Below are 20,295 nucleotides of genomic sequence, written 5' to 3'. Positions count from 1 at the left end.
CGCAGGAGGCGCGGTAGCGGAAGCGAGTGGAGGGCGGGGCAGCCAGACGGCGATATTGCGATTGCGTGGGGTGTGACGCTAACTCTGAGTGCCTGGCGAAGAGTCAAGACAGTAATGGCTTCTTGAAACCTTCAGCCGAAGCTTTAGAAGCTCAATTTTGAGCCCATTTGGAGGTGTCGTGTTGATTTCTTTTCTCAAGGCCCAGAGTTTTGCCGTCGGCTTTTGGGCCCAGCGGTGTTCTCGGTCTCGAGTCGGTCTCCATTGACTTCTCGCGAGATCGGCGCGCAGGCGCGAGAGCAGCTCGAGAGCCGGTTTCTCCGAGGAGTTCGACCCAGCCCTGAAAGCCTCCCGGACGTGGTGCGCGGCTTCACCGACGATCGAGCTGGGCCGGGCGGATCCCGTCTGGGCTCCTGGCAGCGATGGATGACGATCTGGTTTTTGCGCTGCGGCTTCAGGAGGAGTGGGACATGCAGATGTCTGAGCGTGCTCTGGCCCAGGAGCCCCTGTCGCTGGTGGACGCGTCCTGGGAGTTGGTGGACCCCACCCCGGATTTGCAGGCCCTGTTTATGCAGTTCAACGACCAGTTCTTCTGGGCCAGCTGGAGGCCGTCGAGGTGAAGTGGAGCGCGCGAATGACCCTGTGAGTCCCGATCCCCGCCCGGGAAGAGAGGCTGGCTGGGATCTCGCCTGCAGCCCCTCGCTCGGGGCTTCTCTCCTCCTTTCTCCGCCCTCCCTCCCTCCCCCCGTGGCCCTCGGGGCGCTGAAAGCGGCCGCGGTGTCTCCTGTCGGTTTATCTTCCCCCTCATCTTCCGCACTGGCAACTTTAAGAAAGCTGTGAGACGCACCCGGATTACGATTTGACTGATAAGGGACAGATAAGGACTTTTGGGGGCCCTTCTCGCACTTGAAAGTAAATCATCCCACTGCTGGTTTGTCTTATGGTAGTGATTCAGGGCCCAGGAGAGAGAAGAAAGCAGATTCTGGCGTAAGAAAGATCTGAGGGTACTGTGCAACCTGGAAAGATGGGTGTTGCTTTTTCCTATGCTTGTTAGGATACTTCCACTCGGTAGTGGGTTCCTGTGTTAGAATGGGGAAGGGGTTGACGTTTCTGTATTTCTGGACTCAAGGGATCGTCAGTGATTTCAGTGATGTCTCTCAACGAATCCCCTTTTTTACATGCTATTTGAGAAACGCTGATTTTGAAGTAATCTGTTCCTATACTTGAAGGGAGTTAGCAAGTATGAAATGGAAGTTTTATACTATTACGGTTGTTTTGAATTGATAGAAAATAACCTAAAGTAAGACAGATTAAATAGTGGTAGTAATTTTTGCTACTTATCTCAGAGTCTGTTTTTGCATAACTTCCATAGGGAGTTTGTCTGCTTAAACAAAAAATTGGACGTGAGTTTGATTGTGTGGCTTTGTGTGGAGTTCTTCCAGAAAGTTGAAAAAGAGCTGAACCAAGACGAGGAAAACCTGTTTGCATATTTTGTAGGGTTCCAGAGACCTCCAAAGAAGGTGAGGAAGCTTGCCTCCATTGGCAGGACTGGACAACCCGGCCAACGAAAAAGCCCTGGTACCCTCGAGAAGAGGAAAGCCCAGGTGGAGTCTGATGAGACCAACTTTGTACCTGAAGCCTACATTTACCGGATGCCACCGGTTCGGTCTGATCCTATATGGAGTATTTCGACAAAGCCAGCTAAAAAAAATTGCTGTTAGTTATTTTCTGCCCTGTGATTTTATGCAAAAATAGGAAAAATGGTTTAAAAGTACATTTAGTTTGCAAACTTTTGCTATGCTGTTAAAAGTTTGGGATCAAGGTTGAGAAAATTTGTGTTTTACATCAGTTGAACCATTTTAAGATTTTTTTTCCTGTGATTTTGACACATCTGCCGTCTTGTTTTGGCTCATGCCTCCAGATGTTTTTTTTTGGCTTGAACTGATGAACTGTTTTTCCAGGAATAGAGGACTTTTGTTTTCGCAATGGACAAATACCTGGAGGGACTGGTTTTCTTTCACACTGGAACTTGGTAAAAAAAGGTTCATATGAGACTGCATCCGACATCCATATATTCGATCTTCATCACCATGGAAATGGCATAAAGTGAAAGGGGGGAATTGTTAGGGGGAAAAGGATGTCCTAAAGCTGATTCCATACAGGCTTTGTGGACTCCACCCCCACCCCAGGCCAAAGCCAAAGACACTGGGAACTCCAAATCCCATCACCACCAAAGGGAAGGTGGCTGGGACCTGAGGGTGGGGTTAAGCAGCCAGGTTGATATAAAGGCACACACGTGGGCTTTGCGGGGGGGGGGGGGTGGTCCCCATTTTGGCTCTCCGCCAGCTAGCAGCGTCCAGCCAGCTCTGATAGTGACTTTGGGTTTCCAGGTCGGCGGATCGGGTAGGACGCATTAAAGGCTTTATTTCCCTATTTTCTCCCTGAGTTGTACATTTTTCCTTATTTCCTTTTCTCTTGTAAATAAACCTTTTATTAACGTTTTGTGTGTGCCTGTAATGGAGTATTAATAAGTCCCTTTTAAGCGCGCGGGTGAGGACCCACAGCCAGAAACCCGTTCAAAATCGGGGCTGCTCTATAACAATCACACTGCTGGTTTGTCTTATGGTAGTGATTCAGGGCCCAGGAGAGAGAAGAAAGCAGATTCTGCCATAAGAAAGATCTGAGGGTACTGTGCAACCTGGAAAGATGAGTGTTGCTTTTTCCTATGCTTGTTAGGATACTTCCACTCGGTAGTGGGTTCCTGTGTTAGAATGGGGAAGGGGTTGACGTTTCCATATTTCTGGACTCAAGGGATCGTCAGTGATTTCAGTGATGTCTCTCAACGAATCCCCTTTTTTACAGGCTATTTGAGAAACGCTGATTTTGAAGTAATCTGTTCCTATACTTGAAGGGAGTTAACAAGTGTGAAATGGAAGTTTTATACTATTATGGTTGTTTTGAATTGATAGAAAATAACCTAAAGTAAGACAGATTAAGAGATGACATAAAATGGTGTTTAAAGTACAAATCTCATTCATGTAGGATTCTATTATAATTTTGGAGATGTGCTGTTGTTGCTCTGCCTGTTACCAACACAAACTGATAATAGCTTGTAGGGAGGAGACAGGGAGCAGCAGATTATAGGATGCTCTTTGAACTCTTGCAGCCCGGCTAGGGTGAGGGAAGCCACTACTGTACACCCTCTCCCTAACTGGGGTGAGAGGCAAGTATCTCCTAACTAAGAGGGTATACTTGCAGGAGCGCCATCTGCCATGAAGTTCTCTGAATGTGAGCAGCCCAAGAATATTTAAGGATTTGCTCTTTCCTCTCTATTGCCATTTTATGTATATTTGGTAAATAATATGTTTTTGTGGTGATTGAGAGTTGAGGAAGCATGATGGAAGGGAGAGGAGGACGCCTGCGCCCGGGTCTGAGCGTCACCCACCGCGCCTGCGCAAGGAGCCGTGGCGCAGGGACTGCGCCTGCGCAAGAACGCCTGGGTTCTAGTACGCACGCGCAGGAGGCGCGGTAGCGGAAGCGAGTGGAGGGCGGGGCAGCCAGATGGCGATATTGCGATTGCGTGGGGTGTGACGCTAACTCTGAGTGCCTGGCGAAGAGTCAAGACAGTAATGGCTTCTTGAAACCTTCAGCCGAAGCTTTAGAAGCTCAATTTTGAGCCCATTTGGAGGTGTCGTGTTGATTTCTTTTCTCAAGGCCCAGAGTTTTACCGTCGGCTTTTGGGCCCAGCGGTGTTCTCGGTCTCGAGTCGGTCTCCATTGACTTCTCGCGAGATCGGCGCGCAGGCGCGAGAGCAGCCCGAGAGCCGGTTTCTCCGAGGAGTTCGACCCAGCCCTGAAAGCCTCCCGGACGTGGTGCGCGGCTTCACCGACGATCGAGCTGGGCCGGGCGGATCCCGTCTGGGCTCCTGGCAGCGATGGATGACGATCTGGTTTTTGCGCTGCGGCTTCAGGAGGAGTGGGACATGCAGATGTCTGAGCGTGCTCTGGCCCAGGAGCCCCTGTCGCTGGTGGACGCGTCCTGGGAGTTGGTGGACCCCACCCCGGATTTGCAGGCCCTGTTTATGCAGTTCAACGACCAGTTCTTCTGGGGCCAGCTGGAGGCCGTCGAGGTGAAGTGGAGCGCGCGAATGACCCTGTGAGTCCCGATCCCCGCCCGGGAAGAGAGGCTGGCTGGGATCTCGCCTGCAGCCCCTCGCTCGGGGCTTCTCTCCTCCTTTCTCCGCCCTCCCTCCCTCCCCCCGTGGCCCTCGGGGCGTTGAAAGCGGCTGCGGTGTCTCCTGTCGGTTTATCTTCCCCCTCATCTTCCGCACTGGCAACTTTAAGAAAGCTGTGAGACGCACCCGGATTACGATTTGACTGATAAGGGACAGATAAGGACTTTTGGGGGCCCTTCTCGCACTTGAAAGTAAATCATCCCACTGCTGGTTTGTCTTATGGTAGTGATTCAGGGCCCAGGAGAGAGAAGAAAGCAGATTCTGGCGTAAGAAAGATCTGAGGGTACTGTGCAACCTGGAAAGATGGGTGTTGCTTTTTCCTATGCTTGTTAGGATACTTCCACTCGGTAGTGTGTTCCTGTGTTAGAATGGGGAAGGGGTTGACGTTTCCATATTTCTGGACTCAAGGGATCGTCAGTGATTTCAGTGATGTCTCTCAACGAATCCCCTTTTTTACATGCTATTTGAGAAACGCTGATTTTGAAGTAATCTGTTCCTATACTTGAAGGGAGTTAGCAAGTATGAAATGGAAGTTTTATACTACTATGGTTGTTTTGAATTGATAGAAAATAACCTAAAGAAAGATTAAGAGATGACATAAAATGGTGTTTAAAGTACAAATCTCATTCATGTAGGATTCTATTATAATTTTGGAGATGTGCTGTTGTTGCTCTGCCTGTTACCAACACAAACTGATAATAGCTTGTAGGGAGGAGACAGGGAGCAGCAGATTATAGGATGCTCTTTGAACTCTTGCAGCCCGGCTAGGGTGAGGGAAGCCACTACTGTACACCCTCTCCCTAACTGGGGTGAGAGGCAAGTATCTCCTAACCAAGAGGGTATACTTGCAGGAGCGCCATCTGCCATGAAGTTCTCTGAATGTGAGCAGCCCAAGAATATTTAAGGATTTGCTTTTTCCTCTCTATTGCCATTTTATGTATATTTAGTAAATAATATGTTTTTGTGGTGATTGTTTTCCAGGTGTGCTGGGGTATGCAGCTATGAAGGGAGGGGTGGAATGTGTTCTATCCGTCTCAGTGAACCCCTTTTAAAGTTGAGACCACGAAAGGATCTTGTAGAGGTATTCTTCACATAAATTAATTCTTAACTTACTTATTTAGACATGATTGTAACTGATTTAGACTGCTGTGGATAACCTGTACCTCTTAAAAAAAAATTTGTTTTCCTTCAGTGCAAATTTTAATTGTGTGTCAAAAAACAATGACTATCTTATATTTTTATATAACACTTCACAGTTTGGCTTTCAGGTATATTGTGTAACTTGATTTTTAGGACAACCACTGTTAATTTCATTTTCTACTAAATGAGGAAATTAAGGTTCAGAGAGATTAAGTAAATGGCTTAAGGTACTTCTTTAGAAGCAGAGAAGAATTTAGGATCCACATTTTTCTATTGAAACATAAATTTTTTGTTTCTCTCCTGTGGAGCCATCATACAGCTTTCCTCCCAGGACATAAAACTGAGCTGGCAGAATGAACCAGTGTGAGGTACACTTCATATTTAGATCTGGTGGTCACTCCTGGTAGAAAACTGGGGCATATAGGAATTCCTACGTGCTGTGGCAGATGCCTGAAGTTCCCTAAGACACAAAGATATACAATGTCACTTTTCTTGTCCCAGTTATATTATTTGAAACATGGGCATATAGCTACAAAATATAGAACGGTACCAAAATACTTGATAAATAAAAAGGAAGGAGGAATAATGGAAGAAATCCCAGATACAATAAAGAGGAAGTAGGCATAAAAAATTACGCAATTATATTAAATGTAAGTGGACTGACATGGAGTCCATTTAAAGACATGGAGAAACAGATTAGATTAAAAGACATGCTTTAAAAAAGACACATGCTACATTTCAAAGCATGGAAAAAAGTTTATCATCCAAACACAATAATAGAAATGTGTGTCTCTATTAGTACCAGACTAAAATGAAGATTTTAAGAGGAAAAAATGGGGACATTTTGTAATGATAAAGCAAAATGTATTAAAAGTAGTAACAAATTTAAACTATATGAAGCATCAATTAGTAGAAGCAAAAGGAAAATTCAGTCATAGTTTCAGATGTTAACAGTTCTCTTGGTAACTCAATGAATAAGCAGGAAAAGATAGGACACATAAAACAAATAAAAATTGAAAAATTAACAATCATTCTTACCACAAGCCCTAATTAGAACAGTCTGGGGAATGCACATTAATGATATCAAGTGAGCATTACTTGTAGGCAAAACGTTACCAAGTTCAGAGATAAGAAGGAGAAGCGGAAGCAGTAAGACTATATTGAAATTAACTACCTAGCTACCAATGGGGTTTGGAAAAGGTTATCTGGCAGAGGAAGTCAAGAAAAGCCCATATATGTGGATTTTAGTACTACGAATATCACCATTCCTATCACTCTTTATTGAGCACCATTTGTGTGCCAGAGTTAGGACTGTATTAACTAGACTAACTAGTGTTAGTCTAGTTAATCTAGTATATGCCTTTACCACAATCCTCCACGATTAGGATACATTTTAGGAATAAGGAGCAAGTAGTGACTGGTCCAAGGCATCATGTATGATAAATACCAGAACATTGTAACGATTTCGCCTGTCCCGCTGTACTACATGGCCTCATCACTACTGGCTTGTAACTATTAACTACTGTTGATGAAAACAGGTGAACCTTACAGGACAGATTGGATTCTGTCTGACAAGTTGGGATAGTAAGGGAGACTACTTTCATCAGAAGGAATGTGAATGCTGTCCAAAAAACGTGCATCCAGAACAGCTTATTTACTTAGGACTAGAACTAGTTGCTTTGGGTCAGGTATAGAACAGTGTGGGGAAAAAAGGTGTTTTGGGAGCATGTTGTCTAGCACTTGAGTCTAGCCTAACTGGAAGATAGTAGATAAAATAAAAATAGGAATATCTGGTATGATGTCATGTACCATTTTCAGTATGCATTTAAATGGAGCCAAAATCAAGAATAAATTTGTTTTTCCCTTTATAAAAATAGTTGAGGAACTTTTGAATTGTAAATGGTATTTACAAGGGATGTTTTCATAAAACAAGTTAAAATGTTTGAGACTCCCATTTTCTGTTCCGCATAATTTGATCAAAGTAAGATTAATTAATTATCTTTCTTCTGATAAATTTTTTTTTTTTTAATTTTTGAAGGCATATGAAAAAGGTATGATTGGGAAGACCTCTAGGATTTTTGGTTTTTTAAAAATGTATTCGTATTTTTTAGAACAAATTATGAAGCAGCAGGCTTAAAGCCTTTGTTAATTTTGCACCTAAATGTCTGTATCTTTGGTGTGGAATGAGCAGAAACTTTTCTTATTAGTTCTAAAATGCCATGTGATTCAATATCTCCAAACTTTAGAAAGCGTGCTGGGAGAAATCTTGTTCCATCCCATTTCTCTGTTATCCTGAACTCCATATCTACTATAGGATATTTACTAGTTTCTTTTTTCTCTAATTGTTCTGTTTTGCAAATTGTCCTATCTGTTCTTATGACCCCTCTCCCCATATAACGTAACTTCTGACATAGAATAGTGTGTACTCTCTGACCTTTGCCTTTTTCATTAAAACAATACACTATGTAGTTTTCTCCAAGTCTTTTCACAAAGATCTTCTTTGTTCTTTTTTCCTTTTTTTTTTTTTTTTTGGTTTCAAAGAATTCCATTATGAGGATCTATGTTAATTGTATATTCATTCATACATTTTGGAAGTTGCCAAACCGTTCCCAGTCTTTTGCCGTTGTAGAGAACACCACAATAAAATAATTGTATAGATATTGCTGGGTCAAAGGATAAATGTGTTTGTAATGCTGTTAGATGTTAAAATTCTCCTTCACAGGAGTTGTGCCACTTTGTACTCTGACCATTAACATTTGGGAATGATTATTTTCCCTTAAATTTTACTAAGGTGTTTAGAAGTTTTATTAAGCTTTATAAGATTTATAAAGATTGTTATTCTTTATTAGAAGTGGTAACTGGTATAGTTTAAATTTGTATTTGTTTTTATAAATGAATTTGAACAATTTTTCATATTTTTTGGATCATTTGTATTTCTTTCTCAGTTCATCATGACCTTTGCCCATTTGAAAACTGGGTTTTCGGTCATTTCTCTCTTGACTGTAGGAACTCTTTTGATACTGGAAAGTAATAACTTGTGATAAAAATTGCATATAAATTTTTCTGAGTTTGTCTTTTTACTTTATTTCTGGTGGTTTTTCTCCATACAGAATTTTTAAGTGTTTTGTAGTTGAATTCACTGATCTTTGTTCTTCTGGATTATGATTAATAGTTAAAAAATCTTTCCTAAAACAGGGAGATCTTACCTTGGGATCTGCAGCGCTTCAGATATTACTTGCAAAGTTTTGTGAATTACGCTTAGGTAATTTTTCCAGAAAGTTTTTTTTTTTTTTTTAATTGTATCAATTTCTGAAAGAAGCCTGTGATCCAAAGAAAGTTGAGACCCCAGGTAGCATAAGAAAATACGTATTAGTTTCAAAAGCGCCATAACAAATTAATTTGCTTTCTGTTTCAGACCCTCTTGCATGAAATGATACATGCCTATTTATTTGTGACTAATAATGATAAAGACCGGGAAGGACATGGTCCTGAGTTTTGTAAACATATGCATCGCATCAATCGCCTGACGGGAGCCAATATAACAGTACGTAAAGCCACATACATATATGCTACTTGGTAGGCATATATTCAGTAATTTTGGGGATTTAAGTGAAAATAGAGAACTTTTTATAAACAAATATTATCTTTGAGAATTCCTATAGTAAGTTAGATTCCTGAAGCTGATTTACCTGTCCAAGACTGCATGGTAAATGGCAGCAGAGCCATGGAAATCCCTGAGGCTCTGACCACTACTGCTAGGGTAACATTTCATGCCGAGTTGCTTTGGGCTGCAAAACCTCTCTTCTAGACTATTAGAATTACCTTTTTGTTTACTTATTCTAATCTCCTCATTCTATACCTGCTACCATTCTACTACCATTTTATATGTCATTTCCTTCATCAAGTCTTTTTTGATTCACATTTCTGTGTAATGTTATAGGAGGTGGTAGAGTCTGGGGTCAGAAAAGCATGAGGAGTCGGACTGCTGGGGTTCAGATGCTGTTGGCTCCACTGATTATGAACCATGGAACCTTCTTAACTCTTCTACACCTCAGTTTACTCACGTGGAAAATGACGATAATGACTATTTATCGATTGGATCCTTGTGAGGATTAAAGGCAAAGTACATGCAGCATATTTTAGGAGTTTGAACACTAAGTATTATTTTTATTATTATTTGTTTTATTGAGTAACTTTACTGTTCCTTTTTTCTTACCTCTCACAGCAACCTTGCTCGTGTTTCTAACTTTTCATCTCCAGGCCTTTGTTTTTATATCCTGTCCCTAAAAAGTGCCACTTCCTCTGTTCTCTGTCAAAATGCTCTTTGCCTTTCCAATGGGATATAACATTCTCCTTCTTTGAATCTCCTCAGTGGATAACTTAACCTTTTATAATATTTTATTTTCACACCTCTAAACACAAGGTGCCTCTTACCACTGTCTACATATGTTTCAGATATACAATGTAGAGGCCCTCTAAGGACTTAATAAACATCAAATCTAATTGAACCATACAAGATATTGATATCTGTACAGGTTAAATTCTTTGATGTTTGGATATTTCCTTCCTAAAGACAGTGAAGGTCAATGTGATGGAAAATGAAAAGTGCTCACCCTCTAATCTCTTTTAGCTATTAGTTTCTATTTTTCAATTATTGAATAGTTACCTCAACATCAGGAAAGTGAAAGTGACTTGGATTAAAAACAATCACATAAAATCCAGGTTAGCAGAATCATCATAGAGTTGCTAGTATGAAAGGCTTTTAGTGCCTTGATTAGAATTTATGCTTTAGGGGGCTTGCCTGGTGGTGCAACCGGTTTAGTCCCAGCACTATGAAGCTATCGCAGCCACTGTGGCACAAGCCAGGGAGCTAACCCACATGGCACAGCAAATCTCTCCTGTCTCACCCTCAGCAGCTCCCCTCAGCAGTGTATTTCGGTAGATCCCCCTGTTCTGCTTCCCACTCTGTCTCTGGTGAATCCTCTCACCACTCTGCACCTCTGGCCTACACCCCAGCTCTTGTATGCAAAAATAAATTAAAAAAAAAAAAAGAATTTACACTTTAAACAAAGCCTGGTCTATTTTGTATTTTTCTGTTGGGAAAGGATATATTCTTTTATTCTGGGTGGCTGTGTATTTTACTTAGCAGAGAGGTTTTACTGAGTAGATACACCTTTTACAGGTTACATCCTATTACAGTAAACTCCTTAGAGTATCCAGTTCCACACTGTGGAACAATTTTATTTTACTGACTATATTGTTAACAGTCACATTCCCAGGCTGTAGGGATTACAGGAGTTGAAAAGAAAACAGTTAATTCCCTGTCTTTTTTGTCAGTGAATTATTAAGGGAACCTCTCTTACCCTGAGTGATATGGTTTGATATGACATACCTGTTCACTTCAAAATCTTTGTCCTCTAGTCTCAAATGCACATAATATAATGTATATTGGTCTGCATGCTTGCCAAATAATGGAAACTCTGCTTATGATGGAGAGATAGTGTGCCTGAAACTATCTGTAGAGTTAGGAAAGCTGAATGTTCTTCTCCACAAGAGGAATTAGAAAGTAAAATGTCATTGGTTAAAAAGGTCTCATATAGGGCCATATGGCGCAGCAGACCTCTTCTGTCACGCCCCGCTTCTCCCCTCAGCAGTGTATTTCAGTCCATCTGCCTGTTCTCCCCACTCTATCTCTGGTGAATCCTCTCACTCTCTGCATATCTGGCCTGTACCCCAGTTTTTGTATGCATAAATAAATCTTTACAAAAACCCCAAAACAGTCTCATATACAGGTGTTCCTTATCTGAAATAAATAGTAATGTTTCACTGAGAAGGCAGGAGAAAAAAGTATTCAGTCCTGTAGGAGTATTTTTAAGTGGTACCCTGCCATCCTCAGTGGCACTGAGGTAGGAGTTAACCTTTTCAGTCAGAGCTCTTCTTTTTAAGTCTTCTGCTTAGGTCCCGAGTAAGATTACAATCTAGAGGTTAAAAGAAAAGGATATAATTTAAGGATTGAAAATCACATTTACAGAAAATTTTATGTGACTCAATGAATGAAACTTCTTATTTACTCAGCAAATTCTGAGAGAATCTTCACTGTACCACGCCTGTATTAACCACTAGGGATATACAAATGAAAACATTTGAATCCTGAAGAAATTTTAATCTCAAAACAGATAAAATGACGTCCATAAGGCTTATTACAAAAACACTTGAGAACAGAGCTGTGAGGATGGGAGAGCAGGTTTGGCCGAGTTGGTATCAGACAAGATGCTGGTGGTGGTAGAGTCTAGGATATACAGAAAATTGTCCTTCAAGAACCCTTTTCTACTGTTACTTATAGGAGAAATTTTCAGTTGAGCAGTGGGAATGATTCTATGTCATTATGGTATTATATAAAAATCTTGCCCTCATCCAAATTTTTCATCATTTTAAAATTTAGTTTCTGAAACTTTTAGCATTTGTAGACACTTTTTGTGTGGCTTTTAAAATTTTATCTTCTAATAACATTTTTCTGTCCTTATACGGTTTATAAAGTATTAAATTGACTGCTGATGTTTTGCATTAAAATGAACTTTTATCTTTTTTAAAGATTTTTTTTATGTATACAAGAACTTGGGTAAAGGCTAGAAGTGTGGGGAGTGAGAGGATTCACCAGAGACAGAGTGGGGAGCAAAACAGGCAGATCCTACTGAAATACACTGCTGAGGGGAGCAGTGGGTGAGTCAGGAGAGGTCTGTAGGTTGCTCCCTGGCCAGGGATTGAACTGGTGTTGCAGCAGTTGCGGACAGCTCCACAGGACAGCTTCATAGGTTGCGTCTTAACCCCTTATGCCACCAGGGAGGCCCTAAAATGAACTTTAAAGCAGCAACCAAACATAGTTGCTGTTTCTCACAAAATAAAACTTCAGAAAGCTCTGGGAAATTTTGCAGATCTGTTTTCTTAAAATTGTTAATTTACCTTAATGCTAAAATCTTTTCTCTCAACCCAGGTGTACCATACTTTCCACGATGAGGTGGATGAGTACCGGCGACACTGGTGGCGCTGCAATGGGCCCTGTCAGTACAAAAAGCCCTACTATGGTTATGTCAAACGTGCTACCAACAGGGCACCCTCTGCTAACGACTATTGGTGGGCTGAGCACCAGAAAACCTGTGGGGGCACTTACATAAAAATCAAAGAACCAGAGAACTACTCGAAAAAAGGCAAAGGAAAAACAAAACTAGGGAATGACCCAGTATCCGCACCAGAGACTAAAGGTAACTGTATATTTTTTTAACAAGGTCATGACTACAGCTGCGATGTGAAGACAGCACTGTCTGTTAGCAAACTGTTAATACAGACTTGAGGATTGCTTCTAGTAAAATTTTCAAGTGAGGACGTAAGAAAAAAAATCCATTATTTATGAAATGATGATGGAAAAAATACATTTTGCTCTATATAGACATGAATAAAAGTAGAAATAATTTCCACTAATAGTATTTGAGGATTAGTCCCTTTCTCTGTCTTGACTCTCAAGTCATTAGGAAACAGAAGGCAAAAAGATTGCCAAAATAAACTGTAATTGGAGAGACAATGCCCGGAATTTAAGTTCTAACTACACCCCTTCCTATCAGTTGGATTCTGTCCAAGTGACTTCTCCTATTGATGTATGTATTTCATTGGGAGAAGAATGGGAAAGGATATGACATGCATATGCTACTTACTTCCATCTTTAAGGTTTGTCCCTTTCCTATGAAATTTTGAGTTACCACCTTTGGAAGAGTAGTAACCAAGTTACTAAATTACTGTTTCTTCCCTAGAGCAATTATTGAGCTGATGTGATAAGACCCAGGAACATAAGCTAGTTTTCCAGATCTGAAATGTTAAGTAAGTTGAGCAATGAAAGAATTTATATGAGATTATATCTCCTCAGTTTTTGTGAGTAGGATAAGAATATGATAGTAGCTTTTTCCTGCCTGGGACTAAACTTCAGGGATACTAAGAAATGTTCAACTAAAAGTTACTTTGCTGTTGGTCTTTGCATGCTAGGACTCCTTATCTCAATATGAGAGGATTTGTTTTGCCCTTTATGCCCTTTTAATACCAGAACTCTAACTTCTGAAGACCATCCTCCCATTACTAGGTAATTATTATATGCATCTAAGTTAGATGAACTAGTATTGTTGAAAAAAATTCATTATCCTAACATTTATTGTTGTATTAATTTTGAGTTGAGGAAACGTTTCATTTGCTTCTTTTGCAGATAAGTCCAAAAGAGGTGACACGCAGCCATTAATCCCTTTTAGTGGAAAAGGATATGTTTTAGGAGAAACAAGCAATTCCTTGTCATCTGGGAAATTTACCACTTCACATGCCATTAATAAAACCCCAGATCTTTTAAGTCAAGATCACTCAGCAAATGCCATAAGACTTAATTCTAAAATTGAGGGGAAATTTGAACAGAGTGGTTCAGGTAAAAAAACTTCTCATCTAGTCTCCCCTATTCTTAATAACAATCACCAAAATGTGTTAAGCAGCTACTTTCCTAGAGTATCAGTTGCCAATCAAAAGGCTTTCCGAAATGCGAATGGATCACCTACAAACAACGTAACAGTTGCTGACATCACGAACACCATCTCTGCGAGTTCTCAAAGAAGGGTTACATCTTCTAAGATAGCCCTGCGAAATTCTTTAAAAGCAGTGGAATCAACATCTGTGACTGCATCCCACGATGTGAATGGGCCTGAAGAGAGATTCCCAAGTAAACGACCCAGGCTAGACAACAAGAGTGTGTTTGACAATTTTTTTATCAAGAAAGAGCAAATACAAAGTGGTGGCAATGACCCAAAGTGTAGTTCGCATCCTGTAGCCACAGCTCAGAATTCTAGCAGCTCATCCAGTCAGAGCAGAATGGTTGCTTGTCCTGTTTGTCAGAATGAAGTTGTGGAGTCTCAAATTAATGAGCACTTGGACTGGTGCCTTGCAGGTGATAGCATCAAAGTCAAAAGCTGAAAAATTCTTGAAAAACAAATGAGTCTTACCTCACTAGTGTAATGTGTCAGCCACTCAGGAAATTCTGGTTAATAGCAAGATTTTTAGGTTATAGTGTAGTTCATGCAGCCAATATAAAGTATTGTCTTTATATATTACATGTGAAATTATAATTAAAATTTTTATGTCCAAAGGTACTGTATTCACTCTTGTCTTACATGTACTGTTGCCCAGAGATGGTTCTGCATATCCATGTATAATTTTTAAAGACTTATTCTTTAACTGAAAGGTGTTTCGGTTTGTTAATCTTTTTTTTTTTTTTTGTATACTTTATATTTTCCTGAAAATATCCAATGAGGAATCCTGTCAGCTAGTTAAATTGATTATATTGATTAAATTGATATCTTTATTGATAATAATTCATTCTCAGAACTGATGTTAACATTCATATTCTCAGAAATATTGACCAAAACCACAATCTGGAATACAAAATACATTAGTTGTTTTAGGGTAGGATTTCAGGGTTTTTTTTTTTTTTTTAAATCTTAACAGGACATATATTTTCTATGTTAAAATATTTATATTTCTGCATTTCACTAAAGGGTGGCAGCAGATTTCAGATTAAAGTTGATAAGGAATATAGTATGACACTAAATTTGCAGAATTTTACTAGTAACAAATAGCCACTGTGATTCTGTAGGCTAAAGTTAAACTGTTCTCTCAGAAGTTAGCAAAATGGATGGTTAAAACTTGGTGCAACTCAACTGATCTATATAACAACAAAGTTGTCTAGCTTCTGTAACAACAGAAAACAGTATTGGGAACCTTAAGCCAGAGTTGTAACCACTGTCATAAAAGGAATACCACTTGTGCATTAAAACAAAGTTTTAAAAATCTTATTTTCTATATTATAGCAAAGAAACAAAACTACTTTTATCAGTTGACTTAGTCTCATGGCTGTACCTCCAGTATGCTGGCGTATTTCCCAAATCGTAATGTAATGCACATGGTTTGTTTTTTCACTTTGTGTAGCATGACTTACTTATAAATAAGGTGCATGGATTTTAGGAGCTCAATAGGATAAACCTTGCCTTAGTGTTCACCTGTGTGTGACCACCAAATTGGAGAATACTTAGGTTAGTGCACACCTTTCCTCATACTTCTCCCCAGTTAATGCCCACAATCCTCAGGAACAAATTATTTTTACTTACCACAGATGACTTGTTTTTGAACTTCATAAAGTAGTATCTTTGTTCTGTGTGTAGAAGTTTCTTTTTAATTGTTCTGTATTATTTGTATGAATATACCAGAATTTAGTAATTCTAATATTAATGAACATTTATTTCCTATTTGGTACTGTTTATTAAGAATAATGCAGCTAAGAAGATTCTTTTTCATTTCTATTGGGCGTATGCTCAGGATTGGAATTGATGGGTCCACAGGATATATTTATGTTTGTTTAGCTTTAGTTTATAAATACTGCCAGTTTGCACGCCTACCAGCAATGTATGAGAGTTAACAATTGTTCAACTGTCTTAACAGTTTTATCAGTCCTTCTGATTTTAACCTGCTGATTGAATGTTTACAAATTTGATATTTCTTATAAGTTTTAAAAGATAGTATTTAATAAATATTTTAAAATGTTTTAAATGTGTATTGTTGAATATATGCAACTACATTTTCAGAGGATCATTTTCTCTAAGTGATTGGAGCAAATTGTGTTCACTTTTTGAGTCAAAATTGCACAAGGTTCTGGGGCCATGAGGTAATTAAGACAGTTTGTATCTTCAGGCAGCTTTCCAGCCTATTTGGGGAGTGAGACCAAAGCAGGTTAATTTCAGTATGGTAAGTGCTATGATGGGTTCTGCTAGGTGCTGTGGGAATTTCAGGATTGATCACTATAGCTGAGGGCTTCAGGAGATGTTTTTTGGAGAGGAGTTTTGAGTTTACTAGGGTAAGTTAAGTTAGTCTGGTAAAGAAGGGTGGAAAAGGTCTTGCAAAAGAGAACTCGAGAAAAGGCATGTAAATAGATCACCACATGCTACTGGGAGAACTCTTAAGCTATTCCAAATGAACATTACAAAATAAAATGTGATGGGTAAAGTGGTAGATAGACTGCACAGGACAGGGCCTCCCGGGTGGCTCAAGGGGTTAAGCACCACACTATGAAGCAATCCACAGCCTCTGCAGCATGATTTCAATCCCCGGCCGGCCAGGGAGCAACACACATGGTGCAGCAAGACCTCTCTTGTCTCTCCCGCTGCTCCCTCGGCAGTGTATTTCAGTCAGTCTGCCTGTTCTGTTCCCCACTCTGGTGAATCCTCTCACCCGCCGCATCTCTGGCCTGTACCTCAGCTCTTGTATGCATAAATAAGTAAATCTTTAAAAAAAAAAAGTGCACAGGACAGAATCACGTCCTTCACTTTATGGAGTCCCTAATAATATCTGTTGATTCAGGTGGAGTTTGGGCCGGTGAATGGGGATTGAAAAGGTTTGTAGAAGAACATTCGAGAAATGTCTTTTTTTTTTTTTTTTTTTTATAAAGAGGCACGTATTTTATTTATTTATTTATTTATTTGTTTGTTTGTTTGTTTATACATGCACTGGGTACAGAAGTGCGGGAGGGTGAGAGAATTCACCAGAGCCAGAGTGGGGAGCAGAGCAGGCAGAAGGACCGAAGTACACTGCTGAGGGGAGTAGTGGGCGGCAGGAGATGTCTGCGCGCCATGTGGGACCCTCCTCCGGTGGCCAGGGAGCAGCTGGGGATCGAACCGGCGCTGCAGAGGCCGCAGGCAGCTTCACAACCCAGCGCTCAACCGCTGCGCCACCTGGGAGGCCCTCCAGAAATGTCTTGATGGCTTCTCAGCAGGCAGCATAGATGTGAAGGACAGTGGCAGGACGAAAGAGAAAAGGATGGCTGTGGGAAATATGTAGGCAGCAAAATCAAGAAAAGGGATGAGGGTGGAAAGCATTGGGAGGGAAATGTGATAGGGAGCTGGCACTGGAGCTCTGGTGGAGGGCGAGTGAAGCATGAGCACATAGGGAGTTGTGAAGTTGTTCTTGCCAAGATTATATAGTTCTGTAAATGCTAAGAAAAATAAGATGTGCAGTTGGATGAAAAGGTAGTTGGATGAAAAGGTAAAGTCAGATGTTGGTCAGGCTTAAGGGATGATGGAAATATTAGGCAAGAAAATTGAAGTTAATTTTAAATTTGGAATTAAAACCTTTCCTTCAATCCATGTTAAAATCTTTTGAGGAAACAAACTCTGAGAATTTGTACTAGAGTCATTTACATTAAAAAAAAAAACAGTTTTCTGTTGGCTTAGATGTTCCCCTTTCAAGTGAAATGTTTATCCCAATAACTGCTGGTCATTCTGGGTCAACCTTTAAGTGCTATTGCCCTATATATTGGGGTGTTGGCCCAGAGTGAATGAGAGTACTTTCTATATAAAAACTTTTAAAAGTCAAGGTTATAATGTTTTCAAAGATAATTTTAGAAAATTTTGTTTTGCTTTTGCAGACTATACATTTCCTAACTGGACATTTTAAAGTGGGTGGGAAAGTATGACAACTGATAATGTCTTTTTTTTTTAATGATTTATTTATGCATACAAGACCTGGGGTATAAATAGGCCAGAGGTGCAGGGAGGTCAGAGGATTCACCAGACACAGAGTGGGGAACAGAACAGGCAGATTGAAATACACTGTTGAGGGGAGCAGTGGGCGAGTCAGGAGAGGTCTGCTGTGCCATGTGGGTAGCTCCCTGGGGATTGAACTTGTGCTGCAGTGGCTGTGGATAGCTTCATAGGCTGCATCTTAAGCCCTTGTGCCACCAGGGAGGCCCCCAACTGGTAATGTCTTAAAAGTTTTGAGATTGTATTTTTTTTTCCAGAGGTTATAGGAGTTTAAATTAGAGGGGGCCTCCTTGGTGGCACAGGGGTTTAGTCTCTCCACTATCAAGCTATCGGCAGCCACGGTGGCATGAATTCAATCCCCGGCCAGGGAGCTGACCCACATGGTGCAGCAGACCTCTCCTGTCTTGACTGCTTGCTCCCCTCAGCAGTGTATCTCAGTAGATCTGCCTGTTCTGCTCCCTACTCTGTCTGAGAGGAGGTGAATCCACTCACCTCCCTACACCTCTGGCCTACACCCCAGTTCTTGTATGCATAAATAAAAAATAAAAATAAATCTTAAATTAGAATGTCAAAAAAATGGTGGTGTACCTAGTACCAATCTGGGATTCTGTACCTCTGGCACAAGTGGTATTTCATCCCTTTGTGCTACTCAGAGAACAAAGCTGAGCTCTTTGTAGTTTGTTAATCCTGGGAATTAAGGGGCAACCATTTCCTATTCTTTGTTTTGGATCTTTAACCCTTAAAGGGTTATGTTTGCCTTCTTAGCCTTAAGTTGTGATTGTTGATAAAAGCTGTATCTACCCAAGTGAAGTGAAATTCGAATAAGACAATTATTACTACAGATTCAATTGCTTTGGAAGTTGAAATCTGGAGAGGATGCAAGTTAGCTCTGGCTTTATTTTTTCTAACATTCCACTAGAATGTTAAATTATATAATTATATACTTCATTATCACATCTTCTGAAATGAAAAGTAAAATACTTGATACTAAGTGACTAGAACCATACCATAGTTTACCAATGTTGTATACTGTAGGGGCAAATTTTTTTTCATTACTAGTGTGGAACCTATCAAAATGTTCTCTTGTTGAACACCAGGAGGCGCTCGTGTAAACTAAATTTTTCTAAAAACCTGAAAGCAAAGAGAATCCCAATGGATGACATACTAGCTAACAACTAGAACAATAATTGCTCATTGTAATTCATAGACAGGAAAAGATAGGTTACAATCAAGTTCTGGGGGAGGGGACACAGGCCAAGAATGTGCTTGTTTCAACTAACAAGGATATCTCTGGGGCACTTTAATCGTTCTACATGTCTTCATTTCACCTTTTCATTCTGAACTCTAACATATACTCCAGTCTTCTACAATAAGAGAAAAGCCAGTCACCAGTACCCAGATATGACAAAACATGCTAATTCCCAACAGGGAGTCTTAAAGACAAGGCAAGACCTATGTTTTTCTACTAATTCTGATACGGAACTTTTCCTTTGAATATGTCTAACATTTATCACTATACAGTCTAGATTAGTTTGAAAGCATCCTAGGCCACAACGTCCTTTTTCCCACATCAGAGTTCAAAAAAGAACAATGATAAACCTCTTAGATTCTTGGTGGTAAGTGAAATGGGTAGGCACTTCTGAAGCAACACCCCTTTTGCAAAAACACATCAATGAACACAGACTCCCACATTTCCCTGGATAATCAAAATTTGTGTATTTTTGAGCTAGAATAATCTTAGGACCCAAATCATTCCAGGTTATAACCATTCCTTGCAAAATAAATACATGAAAATCTGCATTTACAATGAAACTGGGAGGGTAACTTTTAAAAGATTCCTCAGGATTTTTAAAAATGTTTATACATTTGCTATAATCCAATAAATATAAATGTATGCATATACACACACACACTGGTTTCCAGAAACTCATTTATACTCACCCACTCCTGTTCAGTGTATTCTTACCACCACATAAATAATAACCTGTATGAATTCACAAGAGAATCTAGCTTCTGACACGGTGTTGGGAAGTCATCCATATTGTTGTGTATTTGTCATTTTCTGCTCTCATCACTGTACAGTATTTCACTTTGTAAGTGTACCACAATGCAAATACGTGTGTGTCCATTCTTTCTCTGTACCTGTTTTGTTGTGTTCTCTTGATCACTTTACTACTTTGCCCCCAATGCCCTTAATTGTATTTTCGATGAATTTATTATCCCTTGGACACCTTAAAACTTAATCTTGTGATCACTTTTTCAATTTCTTTGCTGACGTTCATCAACTTGTTTCATCTTCCTAGGGTTTTTCTTTTG

General features: G+C 40.1%; 1 protein-coding gene across 2 annotated transcripts; it reads left to right on the top strand.

The window, feature by feature from the left end:
- The first annotated feature begins 6 nt into the window (after positions 1 to 6).
- Positions 7 to 15,975, top strand: SPRTN (SprT-like N-terminal domain). Of its 2 annotated transcripts, none has more exons than XM_054694992.1 (6): positions 7 to 613; positions 1,495 to 4,152; positions 5,213 to 5,312; positions 8,787 to 8,915; positions 12,363 to 12,630; positions 13,617 to 15,975. In XM_054694992.1, exons 2-6 carry the CDS (start codon positions 3,932 to 3,934, stop codon positions 14,363 to 14,365), a joined length of 1,467 nt encoding a protein of 488 aa, XP_054550967.1. In that variant the 5' UTR covers positions 7 to 613; positions 1,495 to 3,931; the 3' UTR covers positions 14,366 to 15,975. The 2 variants fall into 2 exon arrangements, with proteins under 2 accessions (XP_054550967.1, XP_037366323.1); XM_037510426.2 differs by having other exon boundaries at positions 7 to 639.
- Positions 15,976 to 20,295: the final 4,320 nt, after the last annotated feature.

This window comes from Talpa occidentalis, unplaced genomic scaffold, assembly GCF_014898055.3.
Source record: "Talpa occidentalis isolate TD23 unplaced genomic scaffold, MPIMG_talOcc4v2.1 talOcc4.14, whole genome shotgun sequence".
Lineage (NCBI taxonomy): Eukaryota > Metazoa > Chordata > Mammalia > Eulipotyphla > Talpidae > Talpa > Talpa occidentalis.
The sequence above is the reverse complement of the archived record's forward strand: the minus strand, read 5'-3'. Positions and strand labels throughout refer to the sequence as shown.